Source organism: Ziziphus jujuba, chromosome 10 (assembly GCF_031755915.1).
Source record: "Ziziphus jujuba cultivar Dongzao chromosome 10, ASM3175591v1".
NCBI classification, from domain to species: domain Eukaryota; kingdom Viridiplantae; phylum Streptophyta; class Magnoliopsida; order Rosales; family Rhamnaceae; genus Ziziphus; species Ziziphus jujuba.
The window spans coordinates 18,079,689-18,099,606 of NC_083388.1; the positions used below are offsets into that span (position 1 = coordinate 18,079,689).

General features: G+C 40.4%; 2 protein-coding genes across 2 annotated transcripts; both read right to left on the minus strand.

The window, feature by feature from the left end:
* Positions 1–5,673: 5,673 nt before the first annotated feature.
* On the minus strand, positions 5,674–6,655 carry LOC107411543 (uncharacterized). Its single transcript, XM_016019146.4, has one exon. The coding sequence runs from the start codon at positions 6,310–6,312 to the stop codon at positions 5,764–5,766; it is 549 nt and encodes a 182-aa protein (XP_015874632.3). The 5' UTR covers positions 6,313–6,655; the 3' UTR covers positions 5,674–5,763.
* Positions 6,656–7,321: 666 nt separating this feature from the next.
* LOC107411544 (ferritin-4, chloroplastic) lies at positions 7,322–9,810 on the minus strand. The gene is made up of 8 exons (XM_016019147.4): positions 9,237–9,810; positions 8,691–8,774; positions 8,542–8,602; positions 8,348–8,435; positions 8,080–8,141; positions 7,891–7,956; positions 7,706–7,769; positions 7,322–7,603 (listed from the first exon to the last, which is right to left on the minus strand). The coding sequence occupies exons 1-8, from the start codon at positions 9,806–9,808 to the stop codon at positions 7,557–7,559; spliced, it is 1,044 nt and encodes a 347-aa protein (XP_015874633.2). The 5' UTR covers positions 9,809–9,810; the 3' UTR covers positions 7,322–7,556.
* Positions 9,811–19,918: the final 10,108 nt, after the last annotated feature.

Consider the following 19,918-nt stretch of genomic DNA (forward strand, 5'->3'; position numbering starts at 1 on the left):
CGATCAACATGTCGTCCACATATAGCAAAAGTGCAATGAAGTTTCCACTTGAAAATTTTTGAATATAAACACACTGGTCTGCTGCAGTCCTTTTATAGCCTTGACTCACCATAAACGAGTCAAACTTCTTATACCATTGTCTTGGTGCTTGCTTGAGGCCATACAAGCTCTTCTTTAGCTTGCATACGAGGTTTTCTTTCCCTGAAACCTCAAATCCTTCTGGCTGCTCCATGTAGATTTCTTCATGTAAATCACCGTGAAGAAATGCTGTCTTCACATCCATCTGTTCAAGCTCTAGGTTTAGACTTGCTACTAAACCAAAAATGACTCGAATTGAAGTCATTTTTACCACTGGTGAAAAAATCTCATCAAAGTCAATTCCTTTCTTCTGAAGAAATCCTTTGACCACCAATCGGGCTTTGTGTTTCACCACCTTTCCGCTGCCATCTTTCTTGAGCTTGAACACCCATTTATTCTTTAGTGCCTTCTTTCCTGTTGGAAGCTCAACCAACTCATAAGTATGATTTTTTTGCAAGGATTCCATCTCATCTTGCATTGCTTGCAGCCACTTTTCCTTCTCTTGATGAGAAACAGCTTCCTGGAAACTCTCTGGCTCCCCCTCTTCAGTAAGCAGAATATACTCAGATTCTGGAAATCTCTTTGATGGAATTCGGCCTCGCTCAGATCTCCGAACTTGTAAACCACTGGTTTCAGGAGGTGTACCATCATCTGACCGCTGTGATGGCCCTACAGCTGCTTGAGAGGATTGAGTCTCCCCCTGCTCAATATCCCCTTCTTCCTCCTGGTCTGCTTCTGGTATATCTTCATGCACCTCATTATCCTCTGTGGCTATTTGTGCTGGTGCTGGATTAGGACAAAAATTCTCGGCACTAGAACTACAATTAGGAGACATTCTGGGCTTTTCAATGTCTTCCATTTTCTGGTTTTCATGGAATACTACATCCCTGCTTCTAATAACCTTCTTTGTTTTCGGATCCCATAACCTGTATCCGAATTCTTCATCTCCATATCCTATAAAGATGCATGGAGTAGATCTTGTATCGAGCTTCTGTCTGAGCTCCTTGGATACATGTACATAAGCTAAACAACCAAACACTCTTAAATGAGAGTAGGAGGGAATCTTACCCGACCACATTTTCTCCGGAATTTCAAAATTCAACGGTACTGATGGTGATCTGTTGATTAAATAGCAGGCGGCACGAACAGCTTCTCCCCAGAATGGCTTTGGCAGCTTAGCCATACTGATCATACTTCTGACCTTTTCCATAATGGTTCGGTTCATTCTTTCGGCTATTCCATTATGTTGTGGGGTGCGAGGGACCGTCTTCTCATGTCGAATGCCGTGTCTTCTGCAGTAGGCATCGAACTCCTTGGAAGTATACTCGCCTCCATTATCTGAGCGGAGACATTTCAGCTTCTTTCCTGTTTCACGCTCTACCATGGTATGAAACAGTTTGAAGTAATCTAATACCTGGTCCTTTGTCTTCAAGAAATATACCCACACCTTCCGTGAAGCATTATCAATGAAGGTCAGGAAATACTTGTTGCCACCTAATGATTCCATCTCCATGGGACCACAAACATCAGAGTGCACCAGACTAAGCAACTCTGATCTTCTCAATGCAGAGGAACTGAAGGAGACTCTATGTTGCTTACCAAACAAGCAGTGATTACAAGGATCTAGCGCAGCATCCTTGCAAACAGTGATAAGCTTCTTCCTTGCCAAAGTGGACAATCCTTTTTCACTCATGTGACCGAGTCTCTGGTGCCACAGATTTTGAGACGCCTCTCCTTCTGCAATATTGAGGCTGTCTGCACATATCTTCACATGAGTCTTGTACAACGTTCCACAAATATGTCCTCAGGCGACAACTATGGCACCTTTCGTCATTTTCCATGTGCCTTTGCTGAAGTAGTTGTCATAGCCTTGCTTGTCTAAGGTTGCTCCCGAAAGTAGATTAAGCCGAAGGTCTGGAACATGACGGACATCCTTCAAAGTGATTGTACAACCAATATTCGTTTTTATCTGAATATCACCAGTTCCCATAATCTTTGAGAAACTGGAATTTCCCATCTTTACCGTACCAAAGTCTCCTACTTTGTACGTTTTGAAGAAATCTCTATGTGGAGTGACATGGTAGGATGCTGCAGTATCGACTACCCACTCAACATCTTGGGTTGATATATGAAGGCATGTCTCTTCTTCGGTGGAGCAGAGCGCCACTTCTCCTGTACAAGTGACTAGTGTCTCTCCATCCTTCTTCGGCTGATTACCTTGGAGTCTCTGCTCTCTCAACAACTTTCTGCAGTTCTTCTTCATGTGACCCTCCAGGCCACAATGATAGCACTTATACGATGATTTTCTGCCGTCTGTAGATCTGCCTCTGCTCTTGCTCCTGCCTCTCCCCCTATCTCGACCACCTCTTTGCTGTCTTCCTCTCTCTGTGACGAGGGCATGTGACTGATCCATGCCAATGTCCTTTCTCCTGGCCTCTTCATTAAATAGGGCATCCTTAACCATAGACAGAGTAAGTTTGCCATTCGGGGCCGAATTGCTGAGAGAGACTACCAATGTCTCCCAACTGTCTGGAAGAGAGCTTAGAAGTAGGAGGGCCTGATCCTCATCCCCTAGTTGGTAATCCACAGCAGATAGTTGATTTACCAAGCTCTGGAACTCACTGGTATGCTCGGCTACAGAAGTTCCACTCTGTAATGTTAGATGTACCAATCGCTTAAGCAACAGGGCTTTGTTCCGAGCAGTCTTGGCCTGATACATGTCCTCCAATTTTGTCCAGAGGGCATATGCATCCGTTTCCTTCGCTACATGATGGAAGACACTGTGGTCGATCCATTGCCTGATCTGACCGATCGTTTTCTTGTTTAATTTCTTCCATTCTACTACTTTGCTGGGATCGGGGTTTTCTCCTTTAGCTTCTATAGGATCAAACAGATCCTTACAATTGAGGAGATCTTCCATCCGAGGTCTCCAAAGTGTATAATTTGTGGCAGTGAGCTTAACCATAGCTCCCGAAGATGATTCTTCCATTGACATTATGGCTTGACCAAAAATGGAGCTGAATTTGGCAAAACGGAGTTAACCATTGCGTACGGAACGGCCGAAAATGGTGGACTTGACTCTTCCAGGGTCAAAATATAATTACCAGAACTTTTGGGGCAAAACTGTAATTTCACAAAATATCTAGGTCAACCTGCAAATACAGAAACTATAGGGGTCAATCTGTAATTTCCAATAGTTCAAGGGCTACACCGTAATTTCAGAAACCTATAGGGGTCAATCTGTAATTTCCAATAATTCAGGGGTTGTTCCGCAATTTCAGAAAATACAGGGGTCAATCTGTAATTTCTAATACTTCAGGGGCTGTTCCGTAATATCAGAAAATAGTGATGACGTGGCAGATGGTGCTGACGTGTCAACACGTGGTAGATGACGTGGCTGACGACGTGTCGGCTGGTGTGACAGATGACGTGGCAGGGGTGCGCTGACGTGGCTGCTGACGTGGTCGTCTTCAACCTCCAGACGGCGCGTGCGGCGCGTGAACAGTTGCAGAAAAACTTCAGTTGGCGCGTGCGGGCGCGTGGGACGTCAGTTTTCTCTCCGGCGAACTTCGTTGTTCTCCTCTCGTCGGGTACTTTCACCTGGGATTGTCAAATTAATTATTTGAGCAACTTTCCGAAACACCAACTTGAAGAACAGTGGTTCTGTTTCTTCAAATTTTGAACCCAAGCTCTCAACCTGGATCTCTGATACCACTTGTTGTGGTTCTCTGACCACGTTAGAGAAGAAATATGAGAAGAAAATAAAAAGAATTCTATTACTCTCTTGAAATAGAATACAAAAATACAAAAACTTCTCTCTCTTGGATTCTCACGTGGAATCTCTCCCTACACCCTCCAATTCTCTCTGGAATTGCTCACTCTTCTCTCAAGCTCTCTCTGGAACTTAAACACTCTCTCTCTCGGAGTTTTCTCTCAATATTCCTCACTTGGGATAATATTGATGCTCTCTTGGCTTGGTTTTCATGCAACGGGAAGGAGCCTATTTATAGGCTTACAAGGTTGGTTTAATGGCCACAATCTTCAACAGCTAAGCCCACATTTGTTGAACAATCCATTCGGTGCAGCAATGGTGTCAAAAATGGTGGCTGTCAAAAATGGTGGCTGTGGTTGGTGCGGCTGGACTTCACATCATCATCATCATCAAAATCTGCTACTTCCTCTGCCTTCACCATTGCCTCCTTTCGCTGTACAAAATTGTACAAGGAACAGAAGGAGCCAATTTGTACAAAATTTTTAGAAACTTCGTTTTGGATGAAATTGATACATGGGCCTTTTTCGGGTGGAATGGAATCATTTTGAGCATTCAATTTGATTTAAGACCATTAAATTTCATCTGAAACCTTGAAAACTCGGTGGTCGATGCTTTCTGCATTTGGATATTACTTATCTGAGGAGATAAATGGATGACGGGGTTTTGTTGTCGTCAACAAGACGAAGAAAACGACGTTGGACTCGCCGAAAATGACCATCAGATGGACAAGAAACCTTCGGCTCATAACCGGGTCCGTAACGAAGCTGAAAATCGGGTTGACCTTGACTCGGATGGAGGAGGAAGACAAGTCATTTATTTTCTTCCAAATTAATTCCAAAAAAATTGAAAAGAAAAATCAAAAATTAATTTTTTGGGATCATGTAAGTTTTGCATGTGACCTTCTTTCACAGATTCTATTAAAAATTAATAGAATTGAAAATGTTTTTTTACAGCTTTTTAAAATGAAAATGAGTGAAAATAGAATGTAATAAAGTGTATTTTGGTAAAAAATAAACTACAATATGATGCCAATTGTTAAAAGAAATTTTTTTTGGTAAAAGAAAAAAAAAAACTATTGGTAGGTATCAATTTTATAAATAGGTTTCTTTTCATTAAATTACCATTTTTACTAAATCATCATCCTTAATAGTATGTGCTAAAAGACCATAAATTTCACTTTAATAATTCACGAAAAAAATTTTGAGGGGATCTTGTAAGTTGTACTTGCACGTGACCTTCTGTCACAGATTCTGTTAAAAATTAATAGAATTGAACTAAAGTATTAAATTTTTTAAATAGAGAGTATTAAATATTTTTTTAAAAAAATTTACAGCTTCCTAAATGAAAATAAGTGAAAATAGAATGTAATAAAATGCATTTTAGCAAAAAATGAGCTATATTGTGATGACAATTGTCAACAGACATTCTTTTTGCAGGAAAAAAAATTCTATTGGCAGCTATCAATTGTGCAAGTAGGTTTCTTTCCATTAAATTATCATTTCCACTAAATTATCATCTTCAGTCATATGCGCCATCATAAACCATCATACGAAAGGGAAGTGTTTTTGGTGAATTTCACACAACGTAAATCTATTATTATTTATTTTCACATAAAATTTAATAAATTATATTTGAATTAATTTAATTTCAAATTAATATAATACGAATACAATTCAACAAAATTCGTCATGATGTCTAAGTTTAATAGAAAAAAGGTATACCATTAATTTTTGACAAGAGAAAAAAAATTGCTTCAATATTTTCAATTTTTGTTTTTTTTTTTTTTTTTTAAACAGGAGAAATAAATTTCTTATACATGCAAATTACATAAACTTCTTCTTTTCCGTTCATCAAACAAAAAAAAGACTTGATGATTAAAAAAATAATAAAAATTGCAAATTAAGGACAAAAAGTCAAGCAAAAAGCTCCAACTCGGATCTGTTTTCCTGATCAATTACCTCAAGAAACACAGGATCAACAGTAACATGACTGTCCACGTGGATCTTGAAGTTGTGGTCCCACCACAACACCTTCGCGGTGCCCCCGATATCCACAGCCGCGTCTAGCACCATCTCACGCTTTGCCACATCCCCAAAAAACCGACCGGCGTGGTGAGCCAGCTCTAACCCATCAAGCCGAGCCGGAAGCCGGAGCATCTGGCACGACTTAGGCGGTTGACAGCCCGCCTGAACTTCGGCAGAACCGAGGAGGGAGCCGTCGTAGTAGATGGACATGGTGGTGGAGGAGTAATGGACGGGCGTGATGTTAGGGTTGGTAACGTGTACGTTGAGGATGAGTTCGGTGTCAACAATTGGGAGGTTGAGCTTGAAGGAGGTTAGGTTAATGGATATGAGGTGGAAGGTTGGGTCTTTGGGTTTGGCTCCGACTAGAGCCATGGTTGCTACAGCCGAAGCTGCTCCGATCAGAGCCGAGGTCCAGCTCCATTTTACATTTTTGCCCATGTGCTCTGGCTCAATTAACTCTCTTCTTAATGGTTTGCACTTGTTTTCAGACAACAGCAAAACAGTGACAGAGGCCGTTTGACCTATTGAGTTTCAGAAGAGTTCAGAAAAAGACACCGGGATAGATTGAGAGGTTGGGAGGACCTGAGTCTTTTACCTTTCCAAAAGCCTTAGCCTATCCATCCATACTCTGCTTATGCAGTTCCGATCAAAACGATAGCGTTTTTCTATATGAGATCCCAAGCCCATTTATCATGTGCACCGTTTACTTTTCATCAAATTTAAAAAAAATAAAAAAATAAAAAAAAAAAAGTGCCACCGTTTTCTTGTCGCCACCCGGTAATCCATCACCAATGGGATTTTCATGTTAAAGCTGTAATTTAATTGGCTATCTATAAACTCCTTTTCAATTCATTCTTCATTTTTCTATATTAGATTTTTAGTTCGAAAACATATTAAATACTCTTTTGCACCATAGCTAGAGGGTTCAATAAACATTTGAAGAGGCTCAATGTCTAAGCATTGGAAGCTGGACAAGCGTGGGGACATGTTCTAAGCTTCTTACATATTTTAATGGTTTTCTTTATTTCTTTTTTTTTTTTTTTTCAACTGTTTACCCATTTGTGGGATTTTTTAGTAAACTTGAATTCAATATTTTTTCATTAACATTTTCTTTTGGCTAGGCTCCATGGACCGAAACCATCATCTTGGTCCTGATACTCATCCTGAGGAATAGGATGAAGTATGCAGTGACATAACGTGTGGCGATAGTCATTCCAATCTGCACGTTCATGATGTTATGATGGACGAGCCAATAACACTATAAAGCTGGACTTGGTTTTCTCACGCTGTTTAATTCTTTCCTTTGATTTAGTATTACAAGAGTCTTACAGACAACCAAAACATTAAAATGGAAGCCATTTGGAACCAAAACCTTCCCTAATGTATGTTGCTTAGCTAATTTTTCTTGTCAATATTTATATGGTTTGAAATTCTAATAACTTGAAAATGAAATCACAAGTCAAGAAAAATAAATTAATTGAACCTCATGAAAGTAGTCACTCCTCAACTTTTATAGCAACAAAATTTCGTAGTCAAGCTCGAGCAATTATGAACTAATAAAGATTCCTCTGAAAAATATAGACCTAAAAATGTTAAGCCACTGCAAGGGAACAAATACTAGAAAGAGTGAACAAAGAAAAGGTGAACTTAAGAATACCAAGAATGTTGTTTTTACATTTTCATCAAGCAACACCAGCATCGAGAAGCACCTTATCAAAGTGCCAAACACCTGCAATTCCCAACAAAACCATATTTAGATCATCAAGAACTGTACATACATATACCATTTAAAGTGTAACAATTTTTGAACTGGCGTAATTGAAGTCATTACCATGTCCCTTGCCCACCCTTCTCAGCTGAGCTACATACTCTGATATTTTCTTTATTGATTCAACCTGTTTGTGAATAGAAAATGTATTACCTCCAATCATGTACTCGATACTATTTTTTTTTTTTTTTAATGCTCTTATATAATTAAGAAAGCAATAAGGAAGAAAACAGGGGACCTATGCATACCTGCTCAGTCAAAAACTCACTTTCAATAAAATCTGCCATATGCGCATCTTTGTTTTCTTCGGCTAACTGTGACAAAGTAATGTTTGAGTTTGAAGGATAAATCTCCGTTGATTTTTGCTGATAAACTAATTAATCAAGAAAAATCATGAGGTTGGAGAACAATATAAAAGTTTATGTATGACTGCTTACAGTGTGTAAATTCAGAAGTTTTTCATTGTTAAGCTTTTCCAGAGCCAGCGCAAGCTCCATTGCTACATCAAGAAGCAAAGAGAAAAAGAAAAAGTTAAGAATGCAAGATATATGAAAAGTAATGAATTCCTTTTTCGTGAATTATCTGCATATTAGATGAGCATGATAGTTCATTGTGTATGCCAAAAACTGAAAGCCAAAGATAATCAGCACAATGCTAACTTGCATTTATCTTTATTCTCTCATAAAGTAGAGAAAGAAACTTTACCATGCAATGCATCACCCTTTTCTTCATTGTCAAACTCGGACCAGGGCAGTAGCATGGACTTTAGTTTAACTTTTCCTCCTCGTTTATTCTGGTAATCATCAAGAGAAAAAACTTAATTAAATATCAAATTCAAGAAGAAACAAAATGTAGCGACATTGGTAGTCCAAAAGTATATATCCATTGAAGATTCCTGCCTGGTACTCCATCAGTTTTTCTGCATGTTGTCTTTCTTCGTCACTTGAATCCTTAAAAAACCTGGATCATGAACTTAAACCAGTGAATCAATCTAAGCAAACAATGGAAAAACAACTTAATAAGAATTATGGGTTTGAGAAGGAAATACTTGGCAATGCCGTTGAGAGCAACGTTGTCTCTGCTGAAGTAAGCATACATGGCATGGTACACATAGGAGACTGTGTATTCCACGCTGATAGAGAAACAATAAGTGTGTTATCAGAATATACACAAGAAAAATGTTGAAACATATATGCAAAATAAAAGACAGACAATGCTTTTATTCCCAACTCTATTCGGGCAAAATAGATTGTTTCCTCTCACGGTTCATCGATCAGTCTAACAATTAAAACTGAATGAAGAATTAACAGAGTTTCGACAGCCTTCTAAAAGTCACAGAGTTACAATTTACAAGAACTTCAATCCTTTAGAAATGGGGGTTCAAACTTGAAAAACCATCACAACGTTACACTAATTATGGATTAAAGAAACGAAAATCAAACAGTATAATCACAGAAACAAAGTATCAAACACAAATAGGCATATGAAGATTGAAACCCAGAAGAAAGAATGAAAGAAAGCAGTCTGGCCTGCATTAGTCTGTCGGGGACTGAAATGCAGGAAATACAAAGATTTTAGAGATTGTGAAACTCACTTGATTTGGTCATTGATGGCTTTCTCGCACTGGTCTGTGTACTTCTGGCGAGCAAGAGAATCATGGGGATAAGTTGGGACAAGAAGGAGCTCCTTCTTGACTTCTTCGAAGGGCTCGAACACTACGTCCACAATTGATCGACTATGAGCGTTGGTAGAGGCGAAACTCATCGAACCACCATGAACAGCCGCATTGTTTCTCTTCGAAACTCGCACAGAGGATGGACCAGAACCACCCGAGTTCTTGAGAGCGCTGATAATGGAAGGTGAGAAACAGAGGCCGAAGCTGGTTGTCTGTGAGGTTATAGAACAAGAAGAAGAAGGAGAAGATGTGATCAGAGGCATTGTGGAGAGAGTTGGAGAAAGAGAATGGAAATGGAGGCTTTTCAGGACAGTAACAATGGCGTAATTGGAGGAAGGTTGAAGAATGGCATATAAGCTTATCAAATCTGCCAAGTGGAAGAAGAGATTTCTAGCCGTCGATGATGGGACGCGTGGGCGATTTGGATTGATTTCAGTCGGAGGAGCGTGTGGGAAGCTCATGGTCCCCGTGACTAGCTCAGGGTTTACCATGCTACGGGGTTCCAGGTTGTTATGAAAATTAATCAAATAGATATTTGATCAAATAAATAAATAAATAAACAAAAAAAAAGGTAACTACTTCTTAAAATCTGATTAGATTGGATTGAAAATTGATTTTTTAAGTCTTAAATTGATTTGATTTGTTAGCATAATTTTTTATGGAGATTTTTAATGTATATAATTTTTTTTTAAAAAATATTATTTGTTACTATATATGAAATAAGTTTTTTTTTTTACTATATTGAAAATTATAATTTTTTTTTATGAATATTGAAAAATTATAAATGATATAAATATTTTCTTATATCTTTCCAAATTTCCCAGATACGTATAAAATGTCTATGAGATATTTTTTAAATTTATCCTATATTTTAAGGTGTATTATACTTTTTGATTTAAAAAGAAAAAGACATTTTCTGTTTTTTTTTTTTTTTTTCAAATCTTATATTTCAAATATAGCCATCAACCCTACCCCATTTCTAGTGTTTCTCAACATTAATTACATAGACTCTTTTTTTTATTTAAAAGAAATATTTATAGAATTTTTAATTAAAAATTAGCAATATTTATAGATTTACTATTAAAGGAATATGGGTTAAATGCACTTTACTGGATTTTAGTTTGGGCAAATTTTATTTTGGAGTTTCTACATTTTTTTTTTCATTTGATACCTTTTAAATTTCAAAAAATTGTATATTGGTGGCAAACCATTAAATGCTAAAGGAACCATTCATTCATCTTTTAACTCTAAAACCTTTTTTTAAAATTTATTTTTATTTTAGTTTTAACTGTTTTATTAATTTATTTTTATTTATTAAATCACTATTTAATGGACAAATAAATATAAAAAAGTAGAATTTAGGGTGAAAACCGGATAAATCGTTAAGGTTCCATTATATTTAAGGGTTTCTTATCAATGTGCAACTTTTTAAAATTTAAAGAATATAACATGTAGAAAAAGATTGGGAGATCTCAAAATAAACTTCATCTGTCAGGACCCGTCCAAAGTTCCCCACCGGAACCCTAGACAAGCCCTGATCCCAGGGAAACCCTACCGGACCCTTCTGTGGAAGATCCGGCAGAACCTCCCCTAAGGGATGAACTTACCACAAAATTTCCTGCACTGAAAACACACTTCTATAATTGTTCCCTTATTCCTCCCACAGTACGACGAACTGGTTCCACAAATTTCAGCACTCCAAAATAAAAATACAGTAATCCAGTGCAATACAAATACATAAGTGTCCCATACAGTATACAGAGCTTTATGAAGTACTACAAAATACAGAATACAGTAAAAGTGAAAGAAATAGTACAACTGCAGTAAAAGAAGAACAAGGTACTGCACGAACAAATACAGCGAGGAAGATCGAGTCCGCTCCGAGTGAACACCGACTACCTGGTACCTAGAGGAACGAAATTTAAGAGTGTGAGATGCTAATCATCTCAGTGAGCGACCCTACTACTCTACACTATCATACCACGGTAATAGGTATATAAATAATAATTATTTGGAAATAATAATGTCTCTCAAAACCCTTACAATTCTCTCAGTTGGAAAGGTTCCCCTTTTAAAACATTTTCACAAAACCCTTTATTCATATTTCCCGAAAACCAAGACATCAATTAAATACCAGAACAGTAATATTATATTTTTAATTCCAATACAATTTCCAAACATTTTATTTTTAAAACACAGTTCTGAAAATCATTTGATGCACCCACTATATACCAGTGGCGCCAACAGTACCCAGCGTCCCAAGGTACCGCCAGACAGGAGGTTATAGAAAGAAACCGGCATACGGTCGCGTGGCGTCCCACTGCGCCGCTGCTAACCTGGTGTCCCGGCCAAAGGGGGGTGGCCGCCCTCTCCGATGGCATCCACAGGACACCCTCATAATATCAACCGCGCGCTACTCACACCCACCTGCGCGCTAATCACATCACCTGCGCGCTAATCACACCCACCTGCGCGCTAATCACAACCGTGTGCACACTAACCATATCACATATACCATATCACATAATCAGAACACCAGTACGTGCACGGTGCATCTAAAATTCATAAAATCCACAATTTAAATTATAAAACAAATTTCACATTTTTCATAAACATAGCGGGCATAATCCATCCGCTTGAACCGGGAAATTCTCCACAATTTCCTTATAATTAATACCATAAATTCCATGATTTTCAAATCCACCAACTCCCAAATCCATCAATTCAAATATCCACATTTTTTCCAAGCATAAATAATTTCTCGAAATATCATAATCAAATCCCATAATATTTTATGGGCATATTTCATAAAAATTGAAATCACCAACATAACCAAATATTTTCCTTGAAATATTTGAAAATCAAATCGTGCCCAATTTACCATTAAAACCACACCAATTTCAAAATCCTCAAAACCATAAAATAATTCCACACGGCATAAATTTGTAGAATTCGCATTTTCTTAAATCCAATAAATTCATAAATAATTCTACAATAAATCCAATAAATATTTGGCACATAGAAATTAAATTCCAAATATTTAATTCACACATAATATATTCATCAATTAAATTCCCCAAAATTAATTTGAAGGTGGGTCACTCACCTTGTGCACGTATCTCAATCAAGATCCTCCGCAGGATCGACTCCGCTACTTGCACGTGCACCTAAAACACCCACAGTACCAAAACCACAAATATTAATATTTTATTCGGGTAATCCCCAAATGGGTACCCGAGGAGCGAACACCAAACGATAACTAAAATTTACGAATTATATACCGAATCGAAGCTCGAGTGATGCTAATCACAGATCCGGTCTTAATTTCCGATGATCGTACCCGACGGGGTCGGAATTTTATCGGGAAGCTTTTCGGGTTTCGGCTCCGCAATTCTCCCAAACCGTCGCGAATTGGTGGAAACGGAAGTCGGATTTGGGTTCAGGAGGTCGAACACTGCGGACTGGAGCTGGCCGGAATTTTCGGGGTACTCGCCGGAACAGTGATTTTCGGCGGCCGCCACGTCACCGGCAACCGTCGCCGGAACAGTAATTTCCGACGGTGGCCGTTTGCTGTGAAATTTTGCAGATTTGTAGATCGTGAGGAGAGCAATCCAACGGGACCGACGGTGAGCAAAACGGAGGTCGGACGGCGGAGAAATCACCGTTTGAAGATTTTCGACCCCTCGCCGGAAAACGCTCCGATCCCGGCGCGTCGGTGGTCCGATGGCCGTGATTTTTGGTGGGTAGGCCGGACTTGAGGAGAGGATGCTGGGTGTATGGCGCGTGTACTGTATATCGGCCAGAATAGTGCCGATTCGCGGTGGCCGGCGGTGGAGGGGAAAAATCGCCGCCAAACTTCGGACGTCCGATCCGGGCGCGTCCGGCGGCCGTTCGCCGTGAAATTTGGAGGTTTTGCCGGAAATGAGGTGGGCAAGCTTTCTGTCCGGCGCGTGTACAGTAACTCGGCCGGAACAGTGACAAAATCCGGTGGCCGGCGGTGGCTCTTTCTCTCTCCTCTCTCTCTTTCTCTCTCTTCTCTCTCTTTCTCTCTCTTCCCCGAGTGTTTTAACAAATAAAACCCCTGCATGACACTGTTCATGCCACGTGGACCAATCAAAAACTGACACGTGGCGTTTCACTGTTCACCGACCCAAAAAAAATATTAAAATAATACGGTATCCGGTAAACTTCAAACGTCCATAACTTTTTAACCGGATGTCCGTTTTGAGCGTGCCGCTAGTCTGTGAACTCGTATCGACGAGTACTTTACAACCATACAAGAGTCAACTCACAATTACATCACAAGAAAAAGTCAACTCCCGGCACCTTTTAGACAGTTTACACTTCAACTTGTTTTGCCCATAACTTTCAAACCGTAGCTCCGTTTTCGACGTGCTACTAGTCTACGAACTCAGGGCGTCATGCACTTCGCCACGGTACCCTGGTCAACTCGAAATTCCCACCGAGTCAAAAAGTCAACTTTTGACCCCTTCGGTCAACGGTCAACGGTCAACCTCGGTCAACGTGCACGGATTCCGGTGCGATTCGGGACGGGGTGTTACAGCCTTCCCCCCTTACAAAAATTTCGTCCTCGAAATTTCCGCACGTCACTGGAACAGATACGGGTACTGCTCACGCATCTGTGCTTCGGGTTCCCACGTTGCTTCCTCGACCAAGTGGTTCCGCCATAAGACCTTAACTAGAGGAATAGTCTTGTTGCGTAGCGTGCGTTCCTCGCGATCCAAAATCTGTACTGGCTGCTCCACATACGAAAGATCTTCCCTTATCTCTATATCCGGACTCTCGAGTACGTGCGAAGGGTCTGCAATATACTTCCGTAGCATCGACACATGAAACACGTTGTGTACTCGAGCTAGCTCTTCCGGTAACGCCAACCTATACGCCACCGGGCCAATCCTCTCCGTAACCTCGTAAGGCCCAATATAACGAGGACCCAACTTACCTCGTCGTCCAAAACGTACTACTCCTTTCCATGGAGATAGTTTTAGGAATACCCAATCTCCTACCTCGAATTCCAAATCCTTTCTACGCACATCGGCGTAACTCTTCTGTCTATCTTGGGCAACCTTCAATCGATCCCTAATGATCTTCACCTTGTCCAAGGTCATCCTTAAATACTCAGATCCGACCGCATTAGTTGTTGCAAGGAGCCTCTCTTCTCCTACCTCACTCCAACACAAAGGTGTCTGACACTGCCTCCCATATAAAGCTTCATACGGGGACATTCCAGTACTCGCTTGATAACTGTTGTTGTAGACAAACTCTATCAGTGGCAGTTGTTCATCCCAGCTACCGCTAAATTGCATAATGCAAGACCTTAGCATGTCTTCTAATGTCTGGATTGTGCGCTCTGCTTGTCCATCAGATTGTGGGTGAAAAGCGGTGCTGTAGTTAAGTCTTGCTCCTAGTGCATCAGCCAACTTCCGCCATAGTCGTGAAGTAAAGCGTGGATCTCGATCGGAGACGATGGCTAACGGTACTCCATGAAGACTTACAATGCGTTGCACGAACAACTGGGCTAACTTCTCGGGCGAAAAACGTTCTCGTACCGGTAGGAAGTGTGCCGACTTGGTGAGACGATCAATGATTACCCAAATGCCGTCGTACCTTCTAGGTGTGGAAGGAAGCTTGAATACGAAGTCCATGTTGAGTTCTTCCCACTTCCACACGGGAATCGGTAAAGGTTGGAGTAGTCCCGAAGGCTTCTGTCTTTCTGCTTTCACTTGTTGACAAATCAAACATTTTGATACAAAGTCTGCCACTTCTCTCTTCATACCAATCCACCAATAATACTTAACAAGCGTCCGATACATCTTGGTACTCCCAGGATGCATCGCATACATCGAGCTATGCGCCTCCTCCAAAATCTCCTTCTTGAGTCCTGGGATATCCGGAACGCAAAGTCGTCCTTTATACACGAGGGCTCCATCCCTCCTTATGGAAAATTCCGGATCAAGACCTTCTTGTACCTTGCCCTTAATTGTCCTCAACTTAGGATCTTCCATTTGGGTCTCTACTATACGATCCACCAACACCGGTCGTACCTGGAAGCTAGCCATGAGAACTCCTGAAGGATGCATATGCATTAACACCCCCATCTTCTTCAACTCCACCATGAGAGGTAGTTGGATGACTTGGATGTGAGCAAGGGATCCAGTAGCCTTCCTACTCAAAGCATCTGCCACTACATTCGCCTAATAGTGACTTTAACATGCCCACTAATTAAGGATAGTCAAATTGGTCCACGAGAACACGATCTGCAAGTCTTGGTCATAGTCGAACGCTAACCATAAAGTGCTTCTGAAGCATGCATCCTTAAACCAACAACCAACTCTCGTAACTCGATCAGCAATTCAAAAGGTAAGATTAGAACTTAAGTCTAATTTCCTCAAATACTGGTATCACCAAGTTAAGGTTGAGATTAATTCACTTGTCCTTGATTACCCTCCTAGTACTTACAATTATAAAACCCTTGCTCCTCATTGATTTACCAATAGTCTTAACCTCGACAAACATCAATCTTTCTTTTAACTAAATTCATCAAGGTCATGAATAAAATTCTCAACATCCAAATACCATTCTTGAAAACCCTAAGTTTTCCCCATTTCAAATAGATTCCATGAATCCACACCTCAAGCAATAAGAAATTTAAATCTTAATTCTAGCATCACCACCAATACTATGAACAAATCACTAGATCCTTAACCCACACTTCTTAAATTCTAACTCCGTCCCAAAAATCATACTCCTTATCATTGTAAATTATCACCAACAATATCAACCACCTTGAATCGATGAAGCACCATCAATACGAACCTTAAATCTCCAAGGAAATAAAATATCAAGATCTTAGCTTCTAGAATGAAAAATAACCATGCTTAAACATCCAACCATGCCTAAGGAATCATCCTCATCTCATTAACCTCATCAACCACCAAGTAGAACTTTAGTCGCTATCCGGAGCTTGCTTGATTCTCTAAACGCTGTCGTACCTTCTCTTTGTGAATGATAGTTTAAGCACGAAATCCATATTTACATCTCCCTACTTTTACTTATCGGTGACCTAAGTACCTTTATTCGGATCTTGCAACTTCCTTTATCGTGCCAAACCACCATGTCATCCAGTGAGCATTCCATACGTCTTGGTACCCTTGGGGTGTATCGCATACCTTGAATCGCGTGCTTCCTTTAGGATCTCCTTTTTGAACTCAACGATATCCTACTTTGGATTCTCAATTGGCGATACTTAACCTTAAGTCGCTTTTGGAAAAACCATAACATAAAACAAATAATAAAATATATTTTTCAAATATACTTAACTTGCATAGGCAATTGTTAAAACTCCACATTGAAACAATAATAAGCACATGAATAAGTGCACAAAATCATATCTTAAAATTCATAGCATAAAATAAAATATGCACGCTTGTAATGGAGGTACGTACGACACCTTCTACATGTTACGTAATCCATGATTCCAACTGTCGCCGACACTCTGCTACCAATACAAACCAGGGTGGTTGCCTATATTGGCCGTCCAATTCCCCGGGCTCGTAGGCAACATGATCATGGGGCTAGCTCTACATGGACCACATTGGTTCGCCGCCTCCATATGGTGCAGGATAATATCAAACAATATAACATACAGATACATGTATGAACACAAACCAAAAATACTTGAATAAAACACCTTTAATTTCAAATACCACTTTGAAAAGTATTTAATTTTGATAATCGATCGGAAAAATATTTTTGACGCCTTGAAATCGATCAACACACATCCTTAGGCAATCATCATTCTTCTCCATGAACGAAACGGATACCATTCACGATGATAAGCTTGACCTTCAAAAAGAAAAGGCATCCTCGACCATCGACTAGGCCATAGGAATTCCCCGTTAGGCTAGATGATCCTAATTGACACCCTCGAAGATTAGAGTTATTCAAACTCGGGCAACGAATTTACTTCGACACAAACAGAAAGAACGCTTTCACACGGGTAAAACGAGAGATTAAACACGGATAGGATGCACAACAATGCACAGTCCCTTAGGAATACTAGAACCTAGAGCTCTGATACCAACTGTCAGGACCCGTCCAAAGTTCCCCACCGGAACCCTAGACAAGCCCTGATCCCAGGGAAACCCTACCGGACCCTTCTGTGGAAGATCCGGCAGAACCTCCCCTAAGGGATGAACTTACCACAAAATTTCCTGCACTGAAAACACACTTCTATAATTGTTCCCTTATTCCTCCCACAGTACGACGAACTGGTTCCACAAATTTCAGCACTCCAAAATAAAAATACAGTAATCCAGTGCAATACAAATACATAAGTGTCCCATACAGTATACAGAGCTTTATGAAGTACTACAAAATACAGAATACAGTAAAAGTGAAAGAAATAGTACAACTGCAGTAAAAGAAGAACAAGGTACTGCACGAACAAATACAGCGAGGAAGATCGAGTCCGCTCCGAGTGAACACCGACTACCTGGTACCTAGAGGAACGAAATTTAAGAGTGTGAGATGCTAATCATCTCAGTGAGCGACCCTACTACTCTACACTATCATACCACGGTAATAGGTATATAAATAATAATTATTTGGAAATAATAATGTCTCTCAAAACCCTTACAATTCTCTCAGTTGGAAAGGTTCCCCTTTTAAAACATTTTCACAAAACCCTTTATTCATATTTCCCGAAAACCAAGACATCAATTAAATACCAGAACAGTAATATTATATTTTTAATTCCAATACAGTTTCCAAACATTTTATTTTTAAAACACAGTTCTGAAAATCATTTGATGCACCCACTATATACCAGTGGCGCCAACAGTACCCAGCGTCCCAAGGTACCGCCAGACAGGAGGTTATAGAAAGAAACCGGCATACGGTCGCGTGGCGTCCCACTGCGCCGCTGCTAACCTGGTGTCCCGGCCAAAGGGGGGTGGCCGCCCTCTCCGATGGCATCCACAGGACACCCTCATAATATCAACCGCGCGCTACTCACACCCACCTGCGCGCTAATCACATCACCTGCGCGCTAATCACACCCACCTGCGCGCTAATCACAACCGTGTGCACACTAACCATATCACATATACCATATCACATAATCAGAACACCAGTACGTGCACGGTGCATCTAAAATTCATAAAATCCACAATTTAAATTATAAAACAAATTTCACATTTTTCATAAACATAGCGGGCATAATCCATCCGCTTGAACCGGGAAATTCTCCACAATTTCCTTATAATTAATACCATAAATTCCATGATTTTCAAATCCACCAACTCCCAAATCCATCAATTCAAATATCCACATTTTTTCCAAGCATAAATAATTTCTCGAAATATCATAATCAAATCCCATAATATTTTATGGGCATATTTCATAAAAATTGAAATCACCAACATAACCAAATATTTTCCTTGAAATATTTGAAAATCAAATCGTGCCCAATTTACCATTAAAACCACACCAATTTCAAAATCCTCAAAACCATAAAATAATTCCACACGGCATAAATTTGTAGAATTCGCATTTTCTTAAATCCAATAAATTCATAAATAATTCTACAATAAATCCAATAAATATTTGGCACATAGAAATTAAATTCCAAATATTTAATTCACACATAATATATTCATCAATTAAATTCCCCAAAATTAATTTGAAGGTGGGTCACTCACCTTGTGCACGTATCTCAATCAAGATCCTCCGCAGGATCGACTCCGCTACTTGCACGTGCACCTAAAACACCCACAGTACCAAAACCACAAATATTAATATTTTATTCGGGTAATCCCCAAATGGGTACCCGAGGAGCGAACACCAAACGATAACTAAAATTTACGAATTATATACCGAATCGAAGCTCGAGTGATGCTAATCACAGATCCGGTCTTAATTTCCGATGATCGTACCCGACGGGGTCGGAATTTTATCGGGAAGCTTTTCGGGTTTCGGCTCCGCAATTCTCCCAAACCGTCGCGAATTGGTGGAAACGGAAGTCGGATTTGGGTTCAGGAGGTCGAACACTGCGGACTGGAGCTGGCCGGAATTTTCGGGGTACTCGCCGGAACAGTGATTTTCGGCGGCCGCCACGTCACCGGCAACCGTCGCCGGAACAGTAATTTCCGACGGTGGCCGTTTGCTGTGAAATTTTGCAGATTTGTAGATCGTGAGGAGAGCAATCCAACGGGACCGACGGTGAGCAAAACGGAGGTCGGACGGCGGAGAAATCACCGTTTGAAGATTTTCGACCCCTCGCCGGAAAACGCTCCGATCCCGGCGCGTCGGTGGTCCGATGGCCGTGATTTTTGGTGGGTAGGCCGGACTTGAGGAGAGGATGCTGGGTGTATGGCGCGTGTACTGTATATCGGCCAGAATAGTGCCGATTCGCGGTGGCCGGCGGTGGAGGGGAAAAATCGCCGCCAAACTTCGGACGTCCGATCCGGGCGCGTCCGGCGGCCGTTCGCCGTGAAATTTGGAGGTTTTGCCGGAAATGAGGTGGGCAAGCTTTCTGTCCGGCGCGTGTACAGTAACTCGGCCGGAACAGTGACAAAATC